Genomic DNA, 26,963 nt, shown 5'->3' with positions numbered 1-26,963 from the left:
CTGTTACTTAAGTATTCATTACAAATGGCAATACATTCAGGGAAGGTAGGGAACAGGGCACAAAATAATAGAACAGAGGAGTTTCCAGCTATTAAAGACTTGAAGAAAATATTGCATGCCTATAACAAATGGATTTTTCAAATCCATATTTCTTCCATGCACCAATTTTTCCTGGTTTAAAGGGAATAATTTCAGCCGTTTTTCATCAAAAGCCTTATTATTTCCTTCACCCTTAAGAAAATCTGTCAAGTAAAGGCAATTTCAATTGAATGTAAGTACAGGGTTTGTCTTCCAAATAATAAATCCTACTGATTGCTGTCGAACACTTTAAGATTACTTTACTAACATCTGCATTTTGTTTGTATAGTCTCCTGTCTACACAAAAGATTTACATAAAAATAAACAGCACAGACAATCACCCACTTGGCTTCCCGGTATGTTCCATATAGATCAGTCGTGCTGCTCTGGAAAAAACAAGTGTGTGTTTGCTGTCGAAAGGGAAAAAATATGTAAGCAATTAGGTATTTTCCAAGTACCTGTAGATGTGGGGGCTGTTAGGTTCGTTTGCTGCAGCATTCCCATAGCAGGATGGCAATACCGAAGGCACAGATTTACTGTGGCCAGAACTGGGCTGGTTTCCCACAACTGGTGCATTGTTCATTTATTGGCTACAGATTCCCCACGGTTCTGAATCCATGGAAAAGCGTGCCATCAAAAGCGGCTCTGTTTGGGTGAGATTTCCAGCCAGGATTAATTGGGTTTTGTTCCAGAGGCACGGCACAGACACAACGCCGTGTGTCCGTGTGTGGGGCTCCACAGCCGCGCAACCCCGAGGGACCTCAGACCTTCCCCTTACCCTGTCCTCACCACTGCTACAGAAGCAGCTCCGAAATTTAGGCTCATGCCCAACAGATAGAGAGCAGTGAGCTGAAAAACAGGAGGCAATTTCTGTGGTGAAGACAGATCTGCGACAGCTCCGCAGCCCTTGGCGCTGACCAAGCGGCTCATTTCTCCGTTCAAAAACAGTTCTGGGGACTGGAATGCGACAGGGCATGAGGGCAGGGGATTGATTATTCAGCGCCTGGGAAAGCGTTGGGACCCCCTCGGGGCAGAGCCCGGCTGGGACGAGGCGGACCGGGGGCTCCCGGCCCCGCCCGCCCCTCACGACAGACCCGCGCTGAGGCACCGCCCCCTCCACTAGGCCACACCCACACACTGACTCGGCCCCGCCCCTCGCCCCTCACCAGCCCGCCCCTTCGTGCCGGCCCCGCCCCCTTCCCCGCCCACTAACAAGCAGCCCTCGCCCATCATCGACAAGCCCCGCCCACCTGCTGTAAGCCCTGCCCACTCCCTGCGCGCTCCCCGGAGATCCCCGCCCACTTCGGCTTTGACCACGCCCCTCTAACAGAAGCCCCTCCCCGTCCGTGCTGCCCTGGTCCCGCCCCCTGGAGAAGCCCCGCCCCGCCCGGGACGCGCGCGGGGAGCGCGGGTTCCCCTTCCGGAGCGGCCGCCGCCCCCCCGCCCGCCGGGTTCGCTTCCGGCGCCGAGCGGGTCCGATGGAGCCGCGGCCGTGAGGCGCCCCCGGCCCGGGCCCGCTGCGGCAGCCGGGCGGAGGCCGGAGCCGGGAGCCGCCGGAGCGCCGGAGGACATGGACAAACTGACCATCATCTCAGGATGCCTCTTCCTGGCCGCCGACATCTTCGCCATCGCCAGCCTGGCGAACCCAGACTGGATCAACACCGGCGAGTCCGCAGGTGAGGGCGGCCGGCGGCGGGACCCGGCAGGTGGCCGGGGAGGGTCTCCGGGGGTCGGGGCCGAGCAGAGCGCGGGGAGGGCCGGGGGGCTCCCCCGAGGAGCCGCTGCCCGGGCGGGAGGTGCCGAGGGTCCGCTGGGCACGGGGCGGGCGGGCGGCCGGGCCGGCTCCCGGGGGCTCCCGGGGCCCCCCCGGTGCTGCTGCGGGCGGAGCGGCTGGAGGGGGCTGGCGGGACCCCTCGGCCCGGGCAGAGCCCCCGGCGGTGCCTCCCGGTCCCCCGAGGGGTCCCGCAAAGCCGCAGAGCCCCCTTGGACTCTGCATCCCCGCCTGTGCCTCCCGTCACCTTGGACAGGGAATTCAGATCAGGCTCCGCTTAGTTCGTGGCAGGTTTTGAGTGTCTCGTACTACACTGACGTTTCCTTTGTTGCAGGGAAGTTCTTGCCTTCCTTCATCTCTTTTTTTCCTTTTGCTCCTGCATGCTGATCTTTATCAGCTTTTAAGCCTAGATCCCATGTGGTTTTTATTTTAGAATGTGACACTGTTTTCTTTAAAAGAACAAGGATTTGTGCGTCTCTCTTCTTGCTAACGGTGTAATTGTTTGTATGAACGATTTATTTTAGCCTGTTGATAAGGACCTGGATAGTCTGATCAGTGGAGCAGGGAGAGATAACAGGAGAAGGGCCGCTCTTTGATGTCATGTCCCCAGGGAACACAAAGCTCCGTGTCAAGGAAGGAAGCCCTCCTTACTGCAAACAGATGAAATTAAATTAACCACCTTGACCAGCATTAGGACCCGAGGGAATGGCCTGAAGCTGTGTCAGGGGAGATTTAGATTGGATCTCAGGAAAACGTTCTTCCTCCAGAGGGTGGTTGGGCTCTGAACAGGCTCCCCAGGGCAGTGGTCACAGCACCAAGCCTGACAGAGCTCAAGGAGTGTTTGGACAGTGCTCTCAGGCACATGATGAGATTTTTGGGGTTGTCCTGTGCCAAGCCAGGAGCTGGACTTGATGATTCCTGTGGGTCACTTCCAACTCAGGAGATTCTATGACTTTTCCTAAATGTATAACTTTGAAGCAAACCACAAGTTAGTATAAAGAAAAATGGTCTTGGTGTAAAGAGTTCTGTCATAAATTCTTGCTGAGAGTTTAAAAATTTTTCTTTGTCTGGCTTGCACCTTTCATGGCTAATATGCAGTGTGATGTAAAAGGATTGAGCTTCAAATTATGTCATATTTCATTTATTCTAATGAATTAGAGTATTGAAAATGTTGGCTGTTAAGGATTGATGAGTGGGCATTACCTCTGACCAGACTGTCCTAATGGCTTGTTTGAATTGCTTCTAGTCTAGAACCTGGCCTTTCCTACGTGCTCCAGACCAGAGGAACAAGTCCCTTTCCTTCCCAAAGTGCAGCATTCAGTAACTCCCCAGATGACTTCACCGTTCCTCCTGTAGCTAATTGTGATGATCTTCCTGCCTGTGGCTATATAAAATAGTTGGTTCTTTCCTCTTAGAATTCCACCTAGCAGTAGTGCTGCAGTAATGAGCTTCAGGGGCTTAAATAAAATAATCTTAATTTTAAATATTTAAGTATATCTTTCTGAAGTCCTGCCTCACATTAGCAGATCCTGTGCAATGTGTGAGATGTTGGTTTCTCTCTGCCCATGTAGAAGTGAGATAACAAAAACTATTCTGAAAAAAGCACTGAAGGAAAAAGAAGGTCCTTTGGGAATTAAGCACAGTCCTTTACATTCTTTCTTAGATAAAAATGTTCAATATCCCTTTATAATACAAAAATTATCTCCTAAAATATTATAAGTAGCAATCATTATTTCTTGGTTACTCAGTGGGTGATTACTTAAGAATCATCTGCCATTTCTGAGGTGCAACTAACAATATTACTTTTAATTAGGCTGGCAAACGTGAAACCTGTGTGGATTTTTCTGAAGGACTTCACTAGTCAAATAGTGTTTTGACAGACCTAAGTCTTTTTTCTATTCTTTGCTATGTTTTGAAGCCAAACAAATTGCTGTCTTGATAAAACCATAAAGGAGAGCTAGCTGTCATCCTTCCTTAGTGACTCTTTTGTAGATTTTTGTTGATAGGGGATTCAATGCATTATTATAAGAATTCTGGTTAAAAGCAACATAAATGTATATTTCTAGTGCTTAGACCTTCTAAACTGAGCCTTTTGCCCAAACTGCAAAGAAAGGAAGTGTGAGGATGCCCATTGAACCGAGGACTTCCTGTAGCAAACACGGTGGTATTGAATTATGAGGTGGATGCTTTTATGAGTGCCATTCATTACCCAGAGCCTGCTGGGGAGAGATTTGGCAAAGGAGGGCACAGCCCTGATGGTAAAACCTGTCCCAGCTGCTGGTGACATTCAGGCACTCTCAGCAGACTTACCGTGCTTGGAGCACGTCCAAGGCCTCCAGCTTCCATATGTGCCACTCAGAACAAGGGGTTTTTTAAGCATCCTGCACTCTGCTGGTGAAAGGAACTGTTTTGTAAAAGAAAATATTTCTTTGCTTTCTGTGTTCTTAGGTCCATCTCCTGTGGGAATTATTCTAGATTGTGCTTCTCCAAGTCAGCCTAGTCCCGAGGAGGAAGGGGGGTAACAGTGTCTCTCTGCTTGGCTGCTGAAAGGCAGCGTGGAACAGCCTGGTCTCCTCAACACTGCAGCTGTTTGAGGATGGCACAGAGCAGAGGTCTTGGCAATCCTGGGAAGGCAGCACTGCATTGGCTCATTCAGAGCTGTTTACAGCCATTCATTTTGGGAACCTGGGCTTATGTTTCAGGGAAAAAAAAATAAAAGGAATCTGTTCTGATTTGAATGCTAAACAATACGTACCTCTTACTCCAGAGATAATGATGATTTTCTGCTAAATTGGATAGCAAAATAAATCAGTGACTTTAAAGCTTTTCTGAAAAATCTAGATGGTTGTCAATATTTTTTTTAAGGAGCTTATGTTCTGTGGAATCAATATAGAAGAAGGGCTGATTAGTCTACTAAATCTTAGTCATAAAGATAAGTTTTACAGTCATTTGAAAAGTGTTGGCTATAAAAATTTCTCTCCAGCATTGCAATTAAGAGCAAAGGAGTGCAGCCAAGATCATTGAAGGTTTCAGATGCTTATCTGAACCACACCTTTGTGAACATGGGTCCAAGTCTCCAGTTGGCTCTTTGTGTAGTTTTATAAGAATTGTTCATTAGCTGAGTTTTGGGTATCTCATACATCTTTAAGATTATAAAGGAAAGATGAAAATAAAATGGATTTTTCTTTCAGAGAGTTCTCAGTGAGGTTTTGTTATTCGTGCTGTGCAAGTGCTGATAACCAATCTGGAAACCAGTGGCTGCTCAGTATTCTTGCACTGACAGCCTTTTCTTATCAAACTGACACTCTGTGTGAGAAATAAGGACAGAGTTGGCTTTAATTTAAACCAATGCCTAAAGTGCCACTGATTTCAGTAGGAAGGAATTCTGCTCCTGTATCTCTACACTTCTTTTGAGAAGAACTTTATAAGCTGATAGTTTTGTCTCCATATGTTCCTTTTTTGTGTGGGAGGGTCTTTAATGGTTTTGATATTTTGCCTTCAGTAGGGAAGGAAGGGGGATAGAAGCTGCTCTAAGCTTCAGCTCTCAACCCTTTTGTAGGGAAGAGGGTATGAATAGTGTGCACAGTTGAAATTAGAGTTGTTAAAAGCTGTACATGTTTGGGGTTTGACAATTTGAAGTGCTTTTAGGGTAGGTCAAATAATTCAAGAAGATAATTTAATCAAATCAAATCTCCCTTCAGAAAGCTAAGCTATCAGTTTGTTTATGTGATTTAGTCATCCCTTCCTATGTAGCGTGATTGTTCACTTGATTCCAATTTACAGAACAACGTGTACCTTTTTTATAGCACTCATTAAGTTCATATGGATGTCAGAATTTAAGGATGCTTAACTCTGATGGGTAACTCCTAAAGCAAGTATATATCACATCCTCTTATGCTGATCCATAGATCACCAGGGAACATTGAGTATAATGTTATGGCCAGGCCACTCAGCATATGCACAGCAGTGCTGACCTGGGTGATATTGGTGTTCAGCAGAGCTTCCAATTTCATCTCACATCTGTGACATAAGCACAAGGTCCTTGTGTTAGGAATTCTACTTTTCATGTGAACTTCTGTATCAAACATTCTGTATCTTGCTGTGCAGTAACAGTATGAGAGTGAATTGTGAATCTACAAGATGCCACTTATTTTAAATTGCCTGTTTACAAATGCTGCCTTTCCGTGTATCTTCCCAAGTGCTATGTGTAGTTCTTGGGTTTGCATTCTGAGTTGTAGTTTTATTTGTGAAGCACGATTCCTGACTCAGTGGTATCTGTGGTCTTCTAGGAGAACAAGCCATACACAGCAGGCCGTCCCTCCTGAGGCAGTTACCTCGCTGCTCCTGTGAAATAAGTTGTCTGGTACTAAGTGGAAAATTACTGATGTTCAGTGTTATTCCTCTGCATGTCATAGCTCTTCCTGAGGAATTTTGCTTCACAGTTCCAAGAGGAACTGTAGCTTTGTTGGGATCAGCTTAATGAACTATCACAGGTGATGTGACCAAGCAGTGATTCCTGGCTCCTGCTGAGCTTGAGACCACTGAAATATTTTTCTCTAGTTGGAGCACTGACTATACATAGAATAAACCCAAGACCACATGGGGTACTTGAATTAATTAGTATTTCTGAATAGAATAGAATAGATAAAATAAATAAAGCATCAACAATTTAAAGAGCTTGCAAACTTGAGTTCCAGCTGGAACTATTGTTCTAAGTACAGTTGTCTGCTCCAAAACTAGTGATATGTAAAAATCAGGATGGCATATTACCACTGCCTTCTGCCCTTTAGGGCCTGTGCTGAGAAGCTGTTCATGTACAACACTCCTCTGTGGAGGAATCATGATATAGAGCAGTCATTGTGCTGCTCACTGAAGGAGACAGTGTTTTGTTTCTGTGATGTATGGATTGTTGGCTTTTCAAAAACTGGTTGTAAAAGGATTCTGGTCATCTTTGTTAAGCATCTTGCAGTACACTCAGAACACAGCACGTGTCTCCCAGTTCTGCTCAGTAGAGGATGGTGGGATGTGATTGGAAGCAATTCTACAAAATTACTTTTTCCTCATGTTTCTTGTGCTATCGTGTAGTGACTGTGACAGGAGAAGTTATTTGCCCTTTCATGGACCTGTTTGGATTGCATGCTGAGAATACAAAAAAAAGGATGAGGATACAGAGAAGGAAGAATTATGTACCATCAGGTCCTAGAAAGAGGTGAGTGCTGAAAAGCAATCTCCTAAGCCATCTGAACATCAGAGTGCTAAAATTAGATTCTGGAACAAAATTTTCAGGAAAACACATTCCTTAGACAGATGCTCCCAGATGTGTGAGCAAGGAGGGAAAGGTGATGAGTTGTGATTAAAACCTGCTGGTCCTAAGATGCAGGCACTGCCAACTACTTGCCTTTCAGAGATGTTGCCAGTGCCTTAAAAACAACAATACAAAACCCAAATAAGAACTAGAATCTAAATCCTGTATAATTTGGTTACTCTATCAAGAGTAGTCTGTTAATAGTTCTGGGAGGGTCCGTGCCATATTGAAAATGAACATTTCCATTCCACTTTGGGACTGTAGATGTAAAAATGTGACAAAGAAGAGTGTTTGAATTGTGCTTGGGTTCTGTATTTGACCAGGCCTTAAGGCACAAGAAAAATCAATAGAAAGGCATTGTTGTAATGAATTAATTTTCTGCTTACTCAATCAGTCAACATTTAAACATATGGAACTATTTTATGTGTAGGAAGAATCCCATGAAAGAGAGCTGTGTCAGCCTGGTTACTTGAGCCTGCCAGAGCAGAGATGAGAGAGCCAATTGTTTTTGTCCATTGAGAAGCTGATGTTTTACATCTGCTTTTTAACAAATACAAACTGATACTGCTCCTGTGAGATGCACGTTTTGTTTTCTCTTTAGCATGTGAAGGTACAAAATTAATAGTTTGCCTTCAACCAGATGCTGTTGAATTCCTCATTCTCTAATTAGTGTTAAAGTTCATGGTACTTTGTAAAGCTGCTGTGTAGAAGTACAACCTGTGGGAAAGGTGCCTTGGTGAGATTCAGCTCTGTGGCTTCAGGAACTTACCTGTGTCTCACAAACAGTGATGGTTTTTTAAATCAGCCTAGAGCTGATTTTACGTGTCTGTTGCATTTGCTGCCACAAAGTGACACTGAAATCAACACAAGAGTGATTTAAATATATGAATCCTAGAAGGAAGGATTCATTAGTGTGTACTGCAAAACAAAGATTAAAAAGTGTCTGAAATAATGAAAAAAGGAATCCTGTTAATGGCTGAGGCTTATTGAAAACATTTGTATTGTTCAGTTTCCAGCCAGCACTTACATGTAAGCAGCATTATGTAAACTCCATTTGTACTTTTGCCAAAGCAAAGAAGATCAGTAGGTCAAACTTTTAAACTTGACCTACTTTTTTTTATAGGTACTTCACAACAGCTTAACTTTTTCCCACTTATTTTCACGCTAGTCTTGAAACAAAGTGGGGAGAACTAACTTTTCTTGTGTACTGCATTGTGTAGGATTTTCATCTTATTTAGGCAGTTCTCGAATCCTTTTCCAGAAGTGGTTGAGAACTGTGTATTTCAGAAGAAGGTAACTGGAGTGACTCATAGATGAGGAGGAATACTTACATTTGCAGTGGATAAATGCTATTTTAAAAACAGATACAAAATTATGTTTGTAGTGTGGTCGAACAAATAAAACATGGAGAATGTTTTATTCTTGTACAAAGTAATTTGGGAAAATTATAAATTATTTTATAGTATGTACAATTTTAAATTTTAAAATAAATTTCTCAATACCTAATGATAAGTTCTTATAATTCAGAGTGCCTACAAATGTAGTAATTCACAAAGGTTTTTATTACTAAGGGCTATATGCAGGAAAAAAGTTCCGTGGTAATTTTGCAGCAGTCCCCTTATGTGTGCTCCAGCTGCTTTGCTGAATTTCACTTTTCTTCCCCAAGCCTCTGACTGATGGAGATATACACAGATCTGAAAAACTGGAGATATGGCCAAGAAGAGGATCTGTGCAGGGTAGGTGTCTATTTTAAGGAAAGCAGAAACAAGCTAGAGCATTTGACTGGAAGAGCACTTCTATTGGCCTGATTCTGTAGGAATCTACATGGAATCAACAGTCATAGGCTGTGTCCTTTCTCAGGGTGAAGCTTTTGGTTTCTTCCTGTGATATCATGTTTGATTTCCTTCTTAAAGGATTTATCTTGTAGGATTTATCTTAAAGGTATTATCTTGTATATGTGTTTTAAATTTTGTAAATAGAGTTGACGATGAGAGTTTGGTCTCTCTTGACTACCTTAGGAAATGTCTGATTGTGATGGTTTGTCTGTGGGATGGGCTAATCCAGTATGAAATACTGGAAATACTGCTGCTAAGAGTTAGAGGTTCAAAATTCATACAGAGTATGTAGAGTCTGGTTCCTGTCTTTGAGTAAAACATAGTCTAATATATCTGGGTCCTTGGGATGAACTAAAATGCTCCCTTGTGAAGGCACTGAAAGCTTCTCAAGGATTCACTGCAGTATCCAAAGCCAGCATTTCCTATCCAGACAACACAGTGTGATAAGCAACAGTTGGCTGCTGCCCAAGAACCTCATGGTAGCTGCAGTTCTGTGCCATAAATTACAAAGCACTTTGGGGTTATTAAGGATGACAGTCTCTCAAGGTGTAGTGATTAATACCCCACTTAGATGTTTAAATACTTGTCCAGTTGAAGACAGTTCACATGAAGCCTTGAACTTCCTTGACCCTGAGCAATTCTTTGTGCTGTTGTTTGGACACTGCATTGGTAGGGCTGGGCTGCCTCTGGGCTTGGTACATCCAAGAATTTAATAATCAAATTATAGTGTTCATAGACAGTAAAGTCTAGTAGTTTATTTCTGTGCTGCTCATCATGTTTGTAGAGTTTTAGTGTTGCAGTTCTTACTCGCGGGTTTTCCGTTCCTTTGCCCAGGTTGTTCTTGCCTTGTTTCCACTTTTCTTGCTGTGACTACTTTCAGCTGTTGGCAATAATGTCATTTAGTTGTATTTGAAGGAATAAGTGTGGGATCAAAATAGGACGGAATAGGGCAACTGATCGTTCACTGTGTGCCTCAGAACTGTTCTGCTGTGAATACTTCAGAAGGGCTGCTTTGAACGCTGATTCTTTCTACTCCTCTCAAATTGATGGCACATATACTAATGTTCTTAGGCTTAGTGAAACAGCTTGCTTTCTGCAATAAAATCTTTGTATCCATGTGGAATGAGAGGGATTCAGACTTCATTGATGGGCAGGACAAATGTACAAGTAATGGGGAATGGTTTTATCTGTAACTTAATCTGTGTGAGTTTATTGCATCAAACATTCACAACCTTTGGTTATAATGTCTTTATACCAAACCAAAGTGAAGAAAACTGATGAGAGGTTGTCATGGACCTCAAGTTTCCTAAAGGATGACTTTTGTATAGAGAGTGACTTGTTTGACTTAAAAATTTACTTTGATGTTCAGTCTTCTCTACACAAAATAGAAAGGCTCTAAATTGCAGCATCAAGAGGTATCTTTTCTTAAGCATAGACAGTAATCCAACAGTATTCCCACCATCAGTGGAAATGTCAGCTCCAGAACTGCCACAGTGGAAGATTCTGATTTCCTTTCTCGTAGAGGAGAAAAGGCACTGCTGCTTCTGTGCCTGTTGATGTGAGGAGCCTTGTGGGCGTAGCGTGCTGTGGGGGAAGAGGAGTCACAAGGGTGAAGAAAGAACTTCTTTTCCTTAGGTTGAATTCCGTTCTGAAACTAATCATGCACCTAAATTCATGAGTTAATGATGTGCTCTCCATTGCAGAAACTCATGTGGGAAGAAGCACGTTTCATGTTGTCTTTGAAACCCACACTTAATTCAATTTAAAAACTATGCTACAAGATTGTACAGGAAACCTGGAAAGATTGAAAGGACAAAAATTTCTAATGTGGTCCTGTAAATTCTTTCAGTGGAATATTAGTGGGTCATTCAGCAATTCCAAGAAGCACTCTGAAGCTTAATACATGAAAAATGGTGAAATAAAGAGAATTAAGGGCAGAAGTAGTAGTTGCTGTTTTACGAACAGAAGTCTGTTGACTTATGCCCAGTGGAATGTGAAGTAAATGCTGTCTGTAAGTAGATGTTCAGTAAGATGAAGTTGATGAGTATTTCTTGTTTTTTTTATATCAAATCTAACATTAGAGTGAATTCTGCTTCAGAACGTCAGTATAACAACTGTATCAACATTTGTTAACAGATATGCTCTTTGGAGCACTATATAACATCTGATTGCTTTTGAAGAATAGTCCCACTTGCTCAGAAAGTGCTGAGCCTTGCTGTTTTCAGTAAAGTATAAATTTAACTGTTCAGGAATGGTCTGTCTTCTCTTATTCTAGCAAAAAAAAAAAAAATCTCCAGACTCTAAGAGTCTATTTTTGTAGATGCCAATTTGTGATAAGGGAGAAAGTGTTATCACCACACAGACAGCACCTGTTAATTGCCTAAATAATTCAGGCTTAAATTATGCAGGCTTCTAAACCAAGGACTTGCCCTGGCAAAAGGGATAAGAAAATATAACTTCAGGACAGACCCTGAATATGCTTCCTGCCTTTCTATTCTCCTTTGTTTTTAATGTTTTTCTTGTGATGGGAACAACAAGCAAATGCCTAATTTTGAGAATTATTACTGCAGAAGAAGGTTGGGGTTCGGTTTCGTTTGGTTTATTTTCCAGTTTGCCTGAAAAGTAGAAGCTACTATTTAAACTGGGGGGGGCTTCAAATGTTAATCAGGCAGGAAACTGTGTGCCAGCAGTCCTTGAGGACAGGTGGTGTGTAGTTAAGCTGTGTGTCAGTCTGTATTTCAGCACGTGAAGCGTTATTGGAGATAATGAAATCTTTGCCCCTGTACCTCATCCCTTTCAAGTGCAGTTTAACCTGCATTGCTGGTTCTTACAAGCGTGTCATACACAGGTTTGGCAACAGCTAAAAAGTGCCTTTAGGAATAAAAACTAAGGTTGGGGTTTATTCTACTTGAAATATTATTCCAGTTGCTATGAAATATGTCTTCGGGCAAATAGGTGCCATTCTTCAGTTGACAAAGATGCCTTATGGAATAAAGCCAAGTCTGGTAGACAGGGATAACATCTTTTATATTCCCAACCAGTACAGTGAGGGAAACTTGTGTGTCCAAGGAAGGGCTTGCAAGACCAGAAATGTGCCTAATCTTTCCAGTTATTCTAGAGGTTTTAATAAAAGATTATTTCTACCTGCCAACTTCCCTTCTCGTGTCCTCATTGCTATAAATACAATCCTGCCATCAGTTGTGTGATTTAAAGGAACTACCACAATTGTTAGTACATTTTGTTTGCTTTTTGAATGTTTTGTTCTTTATTTAGCATAGTCTGTTGTACTTTCAGGCAATCTGGGCCTAACATATTCTCCCAGAAGTGGACCAAGAGAAAGTTAGGCTCAGGTGTAAGTAAACATTCAAGCACATAAGGTGCATTTGGGCTGAGTGTTTGCAGAACACACACCTAAACTTTGCAAATATGTTTCTAACCATATAAATGCCAAAAGGCATTTCAACACTTCTCTTTTCACCTTCACCACTGGGTGATTCACAAGGCCATGGAAGAGCCAGATTAGTGGGTGTCCTTGGAGCATGTCTGATGCAAGCTGAGATCAGCACAGCAGTTACATCTGACGGAGGAAGACGATCCTTATTCCTCCTGAATTTGATTTGATAAAATGCACAAGGAATCTTGAGGGCAGGGCCAGGACCTGAATTTTTCCCCTACCTTGAGTGCCTTTGTCACTAGGTGAGAGACATTGCTTTAGACTGTAAGCGGGAAGGCTGATACTCCTCTGATTTTTCTCTCCATGAATAAAGAGAGAGAACAATAGGATACTTTACTTGGTGTGGTTTGAGGATTTTGGTGTATCTATCCTGATCTGCTTGAACATAACTAAGTTTGAAACTCAACTGACTTGGTGACGTGATGCTTTTGGATATGCAGGAGTTAAAAATGGAGCCTGTGAACAGACCACCTGATAAGACACCAGTGTAGTGGATCACCTTCTACACAGAAGATGCAGAATTTCTGTGGTTTTCTGGTTGTGTCATGTTGGTACCACAGGGCAACTCTGGTGCTGCCATTACTGACCCAGCCTGGCCACCTCATGTCACTGGCTCGAGCCCCAAAGACCTGCACATCAGCCACAGGTTGGGAAGTGATGAACAGACCATTTCTGATAAGGCTGGGGTAGGGTCGTGTGGGGTGTTGGATAAAGAGGTGTCACTTTACAGCTCTGTCTGAAGCCAAATATAACTAACTCTGTTAAAAAGAAAAAGAGCTCATCAGATGTTAAACGGCAGAACAGCTGTAGGTGTCGTAGCTTGTGGCTTTCAACTGAACATATGGCATAAAACTGGTGTAGCTGACTAGAAAAATCGTTTTTAAATATTGACACTGCCTTTGATCTTTCTTCTCTTAGGCAGTGAATTTTGTCAACCTTGAGTAGCTCTGTTTTGGTTGGAGGAAAAATGGGAATAACTATGGATTTTTGTTTGTTTTTTTAAGCTAAATAAAACATTAAGTTTTCTTATTTTAAAAAAGGTTCTCTCTTTTTTCCAGGCCTTTGCCACTTCAGAAGCTGTAAAGATTCTAGTCACTGACAACACTGTCCCATTGTGAAAATGCTCATAGTGTTAGAAAATTAACAAACAGAAGGATGCAGCTTATTAGAAATCCTGTTTACCAACATTTAATTACTGCTGACTTCTCAAGTAGGAAAGAATACCTTCAGCATGGGCAGATTTCTTGGCTCTGATACATGAGAACACAGAGCCTTTTTTGTGTCAGGAGAGTTGTTCCTGCATTGTTGCCTGAGGATAGCTCTTAGAGAGTCTGTGGTCCATCTCAGAAAAATAATTAAAAAAAATTTATAAAAAGAGGGGATGCAGAAGAAAAAAATCATTAAATAAACCCAACACACAAGCAGCATGGCATTGAAACTTGTATACTGGGATTCAGAAATAAACTTGCTTTTATTGGTCCAACTGTCTGCAGTGTAAACATCACTTGCAATTAGTATATCATAATGATTGTCATCTGTAGTAATAAACTTTTGTAATACATGTAAGTCTTTCCCAATAGATGGCCCCTGATTTTTTTTTTTTTTAATTTAAGGAGGAGGGAGGGAGAAGACTGTGGTTTTTGTGAAGGGGGGATTTGGTTTGCATTAGGCATGATACAAACATGGAATTGAAAACTTTTGAGGCAACTCAGGCACCAGATGTTGTTCAGCAGCAAGGCAGGCTTTTCTGCTAATATACTACAACTCTTCCAGCTTTGACTTTAGACTTTAAAACTTTGAATTCTTCTCTTTAAAAGCCAGAAAGCTTTCTGAAGAGTGACAAAAAATGGTACCTGGTAAGTTAAACTCTCTGGAAATGAGATTGGTAAATATAATTAAATTGGTAGGTTCCTCATAGCTGGGTTTGAAGCTAGGGATGTTACCTCACCTATATGAGTATTTTTAAGAATACTTAATTCCTGAAACAGGGAAACACCCTTTACATCTCTAGAACAAGAAGGATGGTGCATTTCAAAGTTGGTATGGATAAATGGAGTAGAAGAGAAACATCAGCTTATATAACATAATCTTAAAACATTGACTTGAATTGCTCTTAAAAGAGGCCCTCTAGGTATAGCAGAGGCTTTGCAAATAAATCTAGGTCTTTAGTGAAAACTGACCTTTTAACATTACATAAATATTTTTAGGTGTGTCTTTCATGCCAGTAAACATTCAGTGGGTGTATGTATTCATCTTGAATCTGGTCTTCTTCAAAGTGAGAAACTCCAAAGCTTTTTTCCCAGGGTTACAACACCTGTTAGATGATTTGAGAGACAAATTGGAGTGAATGCCAAAAACATAAGATTTGGCTTACAAAGGGCAGGAAAGATAATTCATAATCCCTTTGTTTTGAACTCCTCTATGTTCGGTGCTTTTGCAGTTGATCCTCTGTTATTCTTTTCAGCCTTCCTTTAAAATTTATAAATCTTATTTTTGTGAATCTGAACTTGGTTTCCTATGAATCTTACTGACTGAACTACATACTGGAACATCCGCAGGGAAAGAATCGACCTGTTATGCCACATCCTGAATACTGTACTTGCATGGTAACCTCCAAGTTATTTTAGTGGCATAAGTGCTAAAGAGCATCTACTCAGAGTACCCCCATCCCTCACAAAAGAAGTAATTATTAATGTAAGAACAGTAACAGATATGTATTCTCATACTTGATTAGAAACTGGTAGTGGATCCTATCTTATATTTTGACCATTTTGGATACTTTTTATTGCTATCGAGGTGTAATTCAGTTACTGTATTGTCCTACAACAATGACCTAAGCACAAATGTGGAGGAAAAGGTGTTCAACTTGCTTATAGTTACTTAGCTGCAGTTAATTATGTGGGGGGGCTATTTAAAAAATGCTGATATGACGTAGTTTGAGGCTGTATTAAAATTGCTTTAATCGGTCAGCGGTTGAAAATTTAGACGAGGACTAACTATATTTCCTTTTACAAGGCTCTGCTTGTGAGCAGTTGTAGATACAAACCAGTTCTGGGAGCTCTGTCTGTGGGCACCACATGGTGGGACCGGACATACAGAGCCCCCGTGACTGACTGTTAAACCTGGACCGTGCCTTGCAGAGTCAAGTGGTCTTCCCCAGCGTTGCTAATCCCTTTTTCCTCCTCGGTTTTGCAAACCAGCAGGATGCTGTTGTCTTTTCCCCCTTCACACCAGAGGTGGTGCCTTTCCTACAAAAGCGTAGCTTTTCCACTAACCTTCTGCATTGCTTGCTCTGGGCGTGACTAATCTCCTCATAAGGGTACAGGGCCTGATTTCTGATGGAGTTTTGCAGTGGAATAAGTCGAATTAACTGTATGAATCACTTCCAAGGCTGTGGTAGGGAAAGATTAGCAGTGTCAGTTCCCTGGATTTTGGGAAAGGCAGAAGGGAGAGCACCCTGTTTCCAAGGAATCAGTACCTAGAACATAGAATTAATAGAATTTTTGCCCAGAACAAAATACATATAAATAAACCAAAATAAGTCATTCTCTCTTCCCCCTTTATATAGCAACATCACTTCAAGTGCCCATTGCAGGAAAATAAATTCCATATGTAAGAATGGGAAACATCCCATCTTCAACTGCCAAATTCCTTTGATGACTTTGAATATTTTCTTCTTGGAAACACCTTCTCCTTGTTTGTTATTCCCGGCAGGTGTGTTGGAACTACTGTTACAGATACAGGGATTTAGCCTGCCATGACCAAAACACTGCGTTTTCTTTAGACCTTTCAAGTTTCCCCCTGGGTTGGTAGCAAGTACAGCTGTGCACTACACAGCTGCAGCCTGGTCTTAGATGGACCTACACCTTTTCCCATTCAAGTTTATCAGCTCGACAGAACTTAGAAATTTTCCAAAGATGACTTAACTCCTGCCCTTGTCTGTGGCACAATGAGAGTTCCAGGGAATGCCTTAACTGTGAGCTGCCCTTATTTTACATATGTCATTCCCTGGCATGTGACTGTTACCTAACCAGCAGTAATGAATGTTTTAGTGTGCCCAGATAACTCAGCTCCATGTCCTGTGCTCATTACTAAACCACAGAACTTACCAGTGTCCTTGCCACATTGGCGATGTGCTAAGATTTATGTGACCAGCACCTCGTTAGGAGCCCTCTAAACTGTACTCTTCACTTAGCAAAGATGGTTTAACAAGTCCACAGGACACTGTAGAAAAGCATCTTGTTTGAGCAGAAATTGTCTGGCACTCACAAATGGCTTTTCTGGCAGAATCATCCCATCTCATCAGGACAGCAAGCGGGGGAGAGCAGGTGGGCTATCTGGGAGTGGTTGGATGCTTTAACCTCCTCACTAGGCATATTGGCCTGTAATATTTATTTAATGTTAGTGTTAAGCATTTTGCTGAGGATGTCATTGATGTATGGAAGGTAAAAGTGAGGAAGCTGTTGTCACAGAGTATAAGGGGTTGCAGATGCACTTAAACCCAAGGGATAGCATTTTCTCTAATAGGAAAGAGTAAAGAGATTTTCGAGTGGGGACAGTAGGGGAGGACAGAGGAGGAGCAGCACCCCAAGCTGAGCAAGAGCAGTTCTGAGGATGTTTGTGTGAGAGCATAGCTGCTGAGCTCTGTGACCTTCTAATGTTTGAGCCCCACCTCGTTCACTGCGTTGTGCTTTTACCATATTAGTTGTTTCTCATGCTGTGGCAAGCTCCTCATGGCAGTGGCACCTCTCCTGTGTCCATCTGGCACGCTTGATCCCACATGTTCTGGCAATCAAGGAACAGATGAACAGCGAACATCTGAACGGCCGTTATTGTGCTGCTGCTTTCCAGCCGTGGTATTGCTGTGCCACTTTTAATAATTCAGAAGTGATGTAGAGGAGGGGGAGTCAAAGGGCTGCAGCAATCTTTGTTTCTCTCTGTAGCGTGTGATTCCTCCTTGGTGGCTCTGTAGTTACCAGGGAAACGGGAGAGGGATGGCACAGCACCGCGGGGCTGGAGTGGGACTTGGGGGTCTGCTCCCTGGCAGCTGCTCCTTGCACCCAGGGGGAGAACAAGGGCTTGCCTTTCCTTGGTTTGGTGCCTTTCCCCCTCTTTCCCTCAATGGTTTTGTGAAAATTGTTAAATTGGTGATGCTCCCCAGTGTTGGTGTATTTGTTAAAGAGTCTTTTTATTACTGATTCTAGCAAAAACATGCAGTGTCAGAAAAAGAGCATTAGTGTCAGTCTGGAGGAGTTGGGCGATCACAAAATCTTTCTCTGGTATTAACTGGACACTGTCACTACTGGAAGGTTGTTTAATGTGTTTGAAATGCTTTGGCACTTCAGGGAATAGATTTACTGGGAAAGACTAAGGACCACTTCACTAACATTTGCTCAGGGCAGCATTCTCTGATTTGATAAAGGTTGAATCTCATTTTTAGTAATTAGCATATATATCCTAATCACCTCTTGCACCGCCTGCGCTGACCTGAATAATGCCTGTCTTGGAAGCTCTGAGGAGAGAGGCAAACAAGAGCATGGGAGCAGTTCCTGCACCTCGGGGTCGTCCCTGTGGCTCCTGACGTGTGGGAATGGGGAGGTGGAGGAAGGGCAGATGTGCTCACTCCACTGCACATGTTTTAGGGCTGGATCCATCTTTAGGCTGCCTAATCTACTGGCATTAGCTGTGCTGATAAAGATAATATTTCTTTGCACCTGTGTTAAGTGCTTAGATTTGCAGCAATTATGCTGAAGTTGTTCTGAGAGAATGACTTAAAAACCTCTTTTACCTATGGATCAGAGTGGAACTTGGTGACTGGTTTGAGATGGACTCTTGGGCTGTTCTCTAACTACAGGCAGAAAAGGAGACTGTTCAGTTTATTATCTCTGTCCCTCCTTCAGTGATAGACTAGATAAGGTTAAGCAAGACTTCCTGTGATAAGTTAGTTTGTTGGCAGCTGCCTGGCAACTGTTTGCTTGATTGGTTTAGAACAGGACCAACACAATAAAATACCATATAAACACTCTTCTTTTGAATTCCATGGCAAATAAATATGCTTTTTCCACACCAGAGACTTCTTTTGAAGTCTGCATTCAACAGGAGATTTGTCATTATGGGAGAAAGCCCTGAGATTTAATTTCCTTGTGCCCAGTTTATGTACACAAGTGAGGTATTCCTGTGTAGTCAACTTAAACTATAACTACATTCATAAGTTCTTAATGAGGTTGTTTTTCCAGTTACCTTTGTGAAACCTTCAGAAATGGTTCCCAGACCTCTTGCCCTCCATTTGCCTCCCTAGAGTCTGCAGACTCGAGATTCAAAACCTTAAATATGGAGTATATCCCCTTCAGATTTGTAATCCATGGAGCAGATTTAAGAAAAAATACTGGTATGTGCTAGCAAAAGCTTAACCATAAAGTTCACTATATTTCCTCCAAAAATGGCAGATTCTGAAATTTAATTGCTGACACTGTAAAATTCTGTTAAAAAAAAAAAAAAAAGAAGAAGAAGAAAAAGCCAGAGTGAAACAATACACTTGGGCACCAGAAGTGGTGTTTAGGAAACCATTCTCTCAATAGTTTCTTGCAACTATCTTTGTATTAAAAAGGAATGCTACTCTGGTACTCACAATTCAGAGATTTTTGTCCTCCTTTTTTTAATTTTCAGTTGTGGGTTTCTTGGTTTGGGTGGGTTTTTTTAGAAAATGACCCTTTGGATGTTGACAGTAAAAAAAGCATTTCATTGAAAAATAGTAGTTCAAGATGGAGTTTTCTTGTGTTTCCTCTAAATATGGCAGTACTGGGCTTAGCTGACATGTTAAATGTGCTCATGTTAATTGAAAAATACCTTCAATATAAATTGTAAATTCATCTGAAAGATGAAGTAGTTGTCCCTTGCTAATACATGCTCTTCTATAGCAGCTGTTCTTTAGTTTCAGTTAACACACAAAATGGAACCAAGTCCAGCACAGGGGCTCTGTTGCTTTTGCCAAAGTTAAAAATGCACTAAATTATTGCCACTGAAGTTAGGAGAGGTCTTTGAATTCAGAAAACATCTACTGAGTGTGTGATGTCATTTTTATGAAGTCATTCTTTGATCAGAAATGCAGTTTGGAAAAAACTGACTTCTGCTGTAAGTATAGTAAAATTGTTGGTAAATCCTAGTCCTGCAGAGTGATTGGGATCGATTTCCTGTTGTGTGATACTGCAGTGAATAAGACCCTTTATCCCCAAACTCCAGGAGACTGCTTAGTGTTTTGTATGAGGTTCTGCAGTGTGTTCCAGGGAGCTTGACTTTTAAGGACACAGCAGCTGATGTGCAATGAAAACATTGCAGGCTATGAAAAGCCAACTGAGAAGCAGTTCCTGTAAAACTGTACTGTACAGGTGTGTGAGCTGTGCAGGATTGCTCATGTGATTCTGGCTCAGTTTTGTGCAGCCCTGGGGCACAGCAATGGTGTGATTGCTGTGTATCTGGAGTAGAAAATGCCAATTTTATTGGGTTTTGTAGCTGTTCAACTGTTAGCTGAAAATTCGTCTTTGAATCTTTCAGTTGTGTAATTAAAAGGATGTATTTGAATGGGGCTGAAATTTGTAGTCTAAGGAAGGTTACAGGAATGCTTCAGCAAAACTGATTCCATAACAGTTTTGCTTTTGGTTCTTCCCATCCTCTGGGAGTGTATGTGAAGCACTACATCTAATCAAACATCATATGCTGCCTCCTAACCCAAGGATTCTGAGGTCAGAAGCTGATTCTGGTGGTACTTCTTGCTGAGGTGTGAGCACACAGGATCTGTAGAAGTTGGCTCCAGGGTTCTAGGAGGTGCAGTAGGACTGGTTACCCTTTTGACTCTTGGCTTAATTCTTTGTTTCATGCTTTTTTTTTTCCCCAAAAAGAAGCTAAAAAGTATGACAGATGTTTCCCCCTCCAAAGGACATGCTAAACCTAAGCTTCCAAGTCTTACTGTAATTGTTTCTGAGTTGCCCTCTTTTTGTTTGAAACAGGTCAACTAAAACCATATTTACTTGAAGTAATTTCTGGAGAAAGTTTTTGACTCTAATGCTATCCACTATTGTTTTTTTCTCCTAATTTAGATAAAGGATAATTGTGATTATTTAGGAAAACAGTTCAGAAGAAGGGACAAAGTTGAAAAATACAGAACTTACTGTTTAAGAGACACTGGAAGAAATGGGTCTTAATCTTACATGTTAAAGTGGGGTTAAAATTTTCCAAATTAATATAACTTCATTATTAAAGCTTAGTAAAAGCTTCTTGATGAATCTCAAAACCACTGAATTAGATTTCAAAGCAGATTTTTTAATTTTATTATTTAACAGAAAATACATAATTTTGTGTAAAACTTTAGGGTTCCTGTACCAGTCTTACCATTTTTCTTGGTATCTTTTTGATAGATCTTTTGTGTAGATATCCCAGTTTATGTGTGCAGTTATTCTTGTTAACCATCAAAAGGATTGACCAGAGGGACTCTTAAAGAGCTGTTGTCAATAAGCAGGGGTTTAAAATGTTTTTAAAATCATACATGAATCAAATGCAGTTTCTGCTGCAAGACTTAGAGGATTAAAACTGTATTTACAGATGAAGGAAAAAGGTATTAGACAATTAAAGGCATTTTAGGGGGACTTGAGCTCCTTTTGTTAGATTATAAAAGTACTTCATCTTGCAGAGATGAGGGAGTGATCCTCTGTACAACTCAGCTACCACATTAGCTGATACTGGCAGGCTTTATTAGGAGTGCTTTATCCCTTTGATTAGACCTTGATTGCCACTCAGGAACCAGATACAGCTTGCAGCCATCTCACTTCAACTTATGCAAGTGCATGATGACAGAACCTGAAGATAGATGTTCGAAGCATGCCCCCCCCATCCTCTGTGTTTGAAAGGCTTATTAAGGTTCATCAAGGAAAGAATCCCTTATTTTGGGGCAATTCTGAGCTTTGGTTTGCGATTGAGCGCCCCTCAGAGAGGATTTTGAAAGTTTACTTGCCTCTCTGCTGTGTATTTTCAGGTGCTCTCACAGTTGGCCTTGTGCGACAGTGTCAAACCATCCATGGACGTGACAGGACCTGTATTCCTCCACGGCTGCCTCCCGAGTGGGTCACTACGTTATTTTTCATCATAATGGGAATCATTTCACTAACTGTCACTTGTGGTTTGCTGGTGGCTTCCCACTGGCGAAGAGAAGCTACTAAATATGCCCGCTGGATAGCTTTCACTGGAAGTAAGTGACCTCAACTGCACAGTTGCCCTGTATGCAGGATAAACTGGTGGAGTCTGAAATAACACTGTAGTGTGGTTAAGGAGCAGTGCTCAGGGCTCTTACTGTACAAAACATTCCCTCTCTTTTAAATACCACATCTGAGGGAAAAATAAGTCTTCCAAAATAAAGGGGTTGGTGTCGTAAGTGACTGTAATTGAGAGGGAATAATAGTCTGTGGGCCCAAGGTGAGAGAAGGGAAGGCCTGATCCCTTGACCTTCCTTGGGCAGTGCCATTAATTGACCTAAGGGAATGAGCAGGGATAGAAGAGGTCAGTCCTGATTTGAGTGTCTGTAGTGTTTCATACTGCCCTACTCCCATATAGCCAGGACTTATTCCCAGCTGCATGGAATGACAGAGAATCCTCTCCCCAAGGCAGTGGAGGCAGTTGGTCCATCTGAGACCATCCATCCCTACTCCAGGTGTCTCGTGATCACCTGGCTCGGGGTTGATGCTGGTTCAGTCCTGCTTCGTGCTCCCAGTGGCTGCTTCATTCAGAGTATCTGCATCCTAATTGGCAATGCAGGAGGATTGCCCACTGCAGAGCATCTGCTGTGCTTCACAGCACTGAGACTTCTGCTTCCAGGAGTGACCTGCAGCCGTGCTCTAGCCAGAGGGAGGAGTGCCGCTGTTTCTCTGCCTCCCCTGATTGTGCTCTGCATGAGCACCCATTGTAACTCCTCACAGCTGAGCCCTCTCTAGCAGCCCTGTGTTTCCACACAAGGAAAAATATCCTATGGCTACTTCAGTGCAAAAGAAAAACAGTTATAATGAGCAAGGGGAATAACTTTCAAACTTCCTTTTCTTGGTGTGTGTTACAGGCTTAGCCCAACTGTGAAATGGTGCCTTAATGGTGGGGAGGACAGCATGAAAAAACTCAAAACCTGAGGGCTTTTAAATTGACTTGAATTATGACATGCCACTAAAGGTAGTGTGAACACTAACTAGAAAATGCAAGTTTGTGGTTTACACGGGCATAAATAAGGTTTAATGGAACTCTGTGACATCTAATGATATCTAATACGAGTAAGATTTAACCTTGTTTTGGGGAAGGGAATAATATTAAAAAGTGCTCAGCTTCAACAAAGGTACTTCACTGAGGCACTTGTACAATCAAAGCCATCATTCTGACAACTTTGCTACACAGCATATTAAATTAATAGTGCAGCTCCTGCAGACAATGGAGCTGTTGAAATGCTGTATCTGTTGCGATTGAGTTTTATTTATTTTCCGGTGAATGACTGAAATAGCAGATATGAGCATTCCTGAATATTCCACCCCAACTTTTCCAGTGCACTTGTTTATCTATACATATTCCATGTATATCTAATATATGTGGGGGGGTTAGTCTCAAAATGCTGTATAAGATTAAGATGCTTACAGTAAGCTGAAGTCAAAGCTCTAGGGCAAGAAAGGGGTTTTGAAGTACTATGTATTAATGTTTTTCTTAAATATCTCAAATTGTCACATCCCTGTAGCTTTAGTTTTCTACAGCTGTGATGATTAGTTCAGCCAAAAGGGCTGGTTTTTGTCTTGGGTTTTGGTTTTTTTTCCCTGTAGATTTCTTTAGGCTTGCAACAGGTCCATTATTAGATGTTTCAATATAGAAGGAAATTCTTTTATTTCAGCACTTGTCTTTTGTTATGAGATGTTTAATAATGAAACACCCTAATTTATTCTTCTGCAAGTCAGAATTAATCATAATTCTATTATGATATGATCTCTGCGTTGATGAAATTCTAAAATTCAATGTCTTTGGTATTCATCTCCAATACATACAACTCTGTGACGTTTGCATTCCTGTTAACAATGATGATGGGAAATCTGATTGCTTAACTCACTTGTAAGAAAAATCAATTTTGCAAAACAGAAATGAATGGAAGGAAGAATTCTGTATTTTTCAAAAGGTTGATGAGAGAGACTTCTGTGGTTCACTGGATGCAACACAAATTAGTAACCTATTTGTAGATCAGTGTTAGGAAACATGCAGCCATGTGGAATCAACTTGGAATACCATGAGCAGGTTCTTCCTGTGAAGTGCCAGTGCTGTTTAGATGGAAACATGTGTAACTCATTAGAAGGGGGTAGGGAAAACTTCATATTTGTATTTCATCTCGTCTGCAAGCAATTTCAAGACTTAACAGCCTTGTGCAGGCTGCTGGCAGGATATTCTTCTCACAGAACTTTCTGAACACAACTCAGGACATGCCATCCTAGGCAGGCAGGGAAGTCTGCTGGGACTTCCAAGGGAAGCTCTGGGACTGGCAGCTCCGTTCCTTCAAATGCAAGGGGGTCTGGAGTAAATACCTGAGGGCAAAGGAGTCCTCTTGCTCAGCCCTTTCTTTGCAACTCTGACAGCAGCAAGGAAAGCCTGGTAAGAGGTCACTGGCCCAGTTCATGCTGGAATTTATATATAAATGCATAACTTATATTTCTCATGGAATTTTTGCTTGTAATCTTGTCGTCTTGGATGACTTCAGATTTTTTCAACTGTGTACCTAGAAATATGAATTATTCTGAGAGTGGTCTTGTCTGTCTTGTTTAGTGAAGAGGCAAGTGAAAGACAAAAGTTGGATCTGGCAGTTCTCTTTCCTGTATGCATCTCTGAAGGGATCCACCCAAGAGGGGTTAACAGGCACAGCCTTTGCCTCATTCCCCAGACATCGGTGGGTTTTCTGCACAGAAACTTGTCTGACCTTTCTGCAAACCAGCTTTGTGGAGAGGAGAGATATTGCTGTCCTTCAGGTCATACTGCATGAGTGACAAAAGTCTTCTAAAGGCAAATGTGAAGGTCTTCCTTCATTTTCTGTGGATCAGTCCTTCAGGAATCACAGTATTCCTACTGATGTGATAGGTTTTGTCATTTTGGACACAGACACTGTGAAATCTGTCACTGATGTTAGTAGTCTTACACTCTAAAAGAGAGGGTGTGGGGAAGGTATGAAAATCTCAAATGTAATTTTCATGGTCCTTCGGACAGATACTGTTAAGTTCCATAATTCAAAACAATGCTCAGAGGTTATTCCCTGTGGAGGCTTCCTAGGTGGTCTTATGTATATTATAACAATCTCGGCTATTGCAGGAATTCACAGAGCTCCCTCAAGATCTGTTTACATCTTACAGATTCAGGCCTCTTGCCATCTGCTACAACCAGAAAGGGAATTAATTCTGTGTCTGCTACACTGAATGAGGTGCTTCTCTGAGATGTATCAAGGGAGGAGATGTTAGAAAAATCATATTGCTACCTTCTTTCCAGCAGTTACCACAGAGTCCCGTGTTTGGTTTTTGGGGGTTTTTTTATGAGGATTTAAAAGTTCATGAGCATAATGGACTTGCTTTTTGGAATGCAAGTAAAAATAGGGCAGGATAATCACATCCTTAACTAACAGTAGCTATTCTGTGAACGTCTGTCACTGGTGTTGCCCAGTGAACAAAGTGCTTCATGAGTTATTAAAGATTTGTACCAGGTGCTGCTTTCTATGTTATGTGTCTCTAAAGAGATGAGCAGATATTACAATGAGCCCTCTAAAGACTAGACCAATTTTTTAAGACTGGATTTTTTGAAGTTGTCATTAGATGCTCAAAACAATTACAAGCTAAAGAATCATGAGAACTACTGGGGGTTTTTGACAGCCACCATTCAGATGGAAACTAGACATTATTGTGTTTTATTACCTAATTATTTTTGTTACCAGAAATTGTACTCATTAAGTGGCTTTTCTGAAATTTTTCCTACACAAGGAAGAACTTGAAATCAAAAGCAAGTATTCTTAAGGGAGAAGTTCTTTATGAGTTGCTAGAAATTCAATGAATTGATACTACTAGATATGGAGAGCTACTTTTGGACTACAGCTTGTATAAGAAATTCCTACCCTCTGCCTTAAAAATCTCCTTCTAAAAGAATAAATGAACTCTTCATATATTGGATTTTCTCATTAGTTTCTTCTACTTTTTTTGAAATAAATTTATCATGAAGTCCTTCTTAATGACTTCTCAAAACTTTGCCTTAATTCTTTTGCCAGGCTTCCTAATCTGCCAGAGATTTTGATGGATCCATTTTTTATTAGCTATTTCAGTAGACTAAAAATTCAGTCCATGCTAAGAAAATTGCTTGGACACCCTCCCAGCAGAACATGTGCACAGTGGAAGAGAAAAGGTGGCTGGTTCCCTCTGTAGTAAATGTTTGAAATGCATATGCACATCAGCATTCTGCACCCTGCCTGCACGTGCAGAATTTATTTTTGTTCCTGCTGTGAACTGAGGGAGAGTCTGCACCCTTTTGTCCTTGGGCAGGAGCACAAGGAGACCCTGGGCACGTTCCACTTGGCACACTCCCAGCTCTCAGACCTGGGAGCACTGATGTGTGTAGGTACAACACACCTCAAGAACAGTTTAGTAGAGGGGGATAAAGATCTGTTCTTCGACCATATCTGTGAGGCCATCAGAACGTTTCCAGCTGTATGGTTCTTGAATATAAAAAAGGAGATTTAATCTTGAAAACTGCGGGTTGTTTTCAGAATCCAAAAGCTATTTGCTGTAAGTGTGTTACTGTTAAAATATCAGACAAGTTTTGTAAAAACTGGAATGCTTGTCATGGACAAACTGGATGTAATAGGAGGGGTGCTGAGTTATGACAATGTGCTTCATCCTGGGGATATCATTCAAACTGGTACTATTCGTATGTTGTGTTACTAATCACACATCAACCACTGTTTTCTGGACCACTAAAATACAGAGCTCTTCTGTACTAACACAGATCTGCTCAAGAAACACATACACCCATGCTTTCCTCAGAGGGACCAGCTGTTTGTTAAGATACAACTGAAAAAAAAGGGAAACATTCTTTAAGGGTTAGATTGTGTAGTGTGGAATTACATGGACCAATAATCACGTAGATTAAAACCTTCTGGATTAATGTTTAACGCCTGTTTGCTGGGCCCTTGGTTCTGTCTCAGTGGCCTAACGAGGTGGCACTGAGCACCAACGCGGTAACTGTGCAGTTGCCAGATGTTTGCTGTTTGTGCTCCGTCTCTTCCCCCTGGAAGAATAACCCGCCGGTGCGAGCACATTGTGAGCGAGACACGAGCCCCCTCCAGTGGAACATCTGGTTCTTCCTGCTCGGTACTGTCAGCCCAAGGAAAGGCTGATCCTGGTGCTGGCTGCCTTTGGCTCGATGTGTTGTGAAAGCTGCTTTAGGTGTTTTGGAATTCAAGGAGTAGCTGAGGTTCTGATGTGGATCGTGGTT

General features: G+C 41.8%; 1 protein-coding gene across 7 annotated transcripts in view; it reads left to right on the top strand.

The window, feature by feature from the left end:
- The first annotated feature begins 1,515 nt into the window (after positions 1 to 1,515).
- MOSMO (modulator of smoothened) overlaps positions 1,516 to 26,963 on the top strand; it is a 30,266-nt gene continuing 4,818 nt past the window's right edge. For 5 of the 7 annotated variants that reach the window (XR_007903794.1, XR_007903793.1, XR_007903792.1 and 2 more), the window contains exons 1-2: positions 1,516 to 1,754; positions 21,469 to 21,681. Coding sequence is in view for 2 of the 7 variants with exons in the window: in XM_051782879.1 (XP_051638839.1) it covers positions 1,649 to 1,754; positions 21,469 to 21,681 (319 nt within the window). In the remaining 5 variants the exon portion in view is untranslated. Of the gene's footprint in view, positions 1,755 to 21,468; positions 21,682 to 22,539; positions 23,354 to 26,963 lie in introns of those variants that run through there. The other 2 variants (XR_007903808.1, XM_051782900.1) reach the window with 2 other exon arrangements.

This window comes from Manacus candei, unplaced genomic scaffold (genome assembly GCF_025592945.1).
Source record: "Manacus candei isolate 608988 ecotype Guabito, Panama unplaced genomic scaffold, ASM2559294v1 h1tg000002l, whole genome shotgun sequence".
Classification (NCBI taxonomy): Eukaryota; Metazoa; Chordata; class Aves; order Passeriformes; family Pipridae; genus Manacus; species Manacus candei.
The sequence above is the reverse complement of the archived record's forward strand: the minus strand, read 5'-3'. Positions and strand labels throughout refer to the sequence as shown.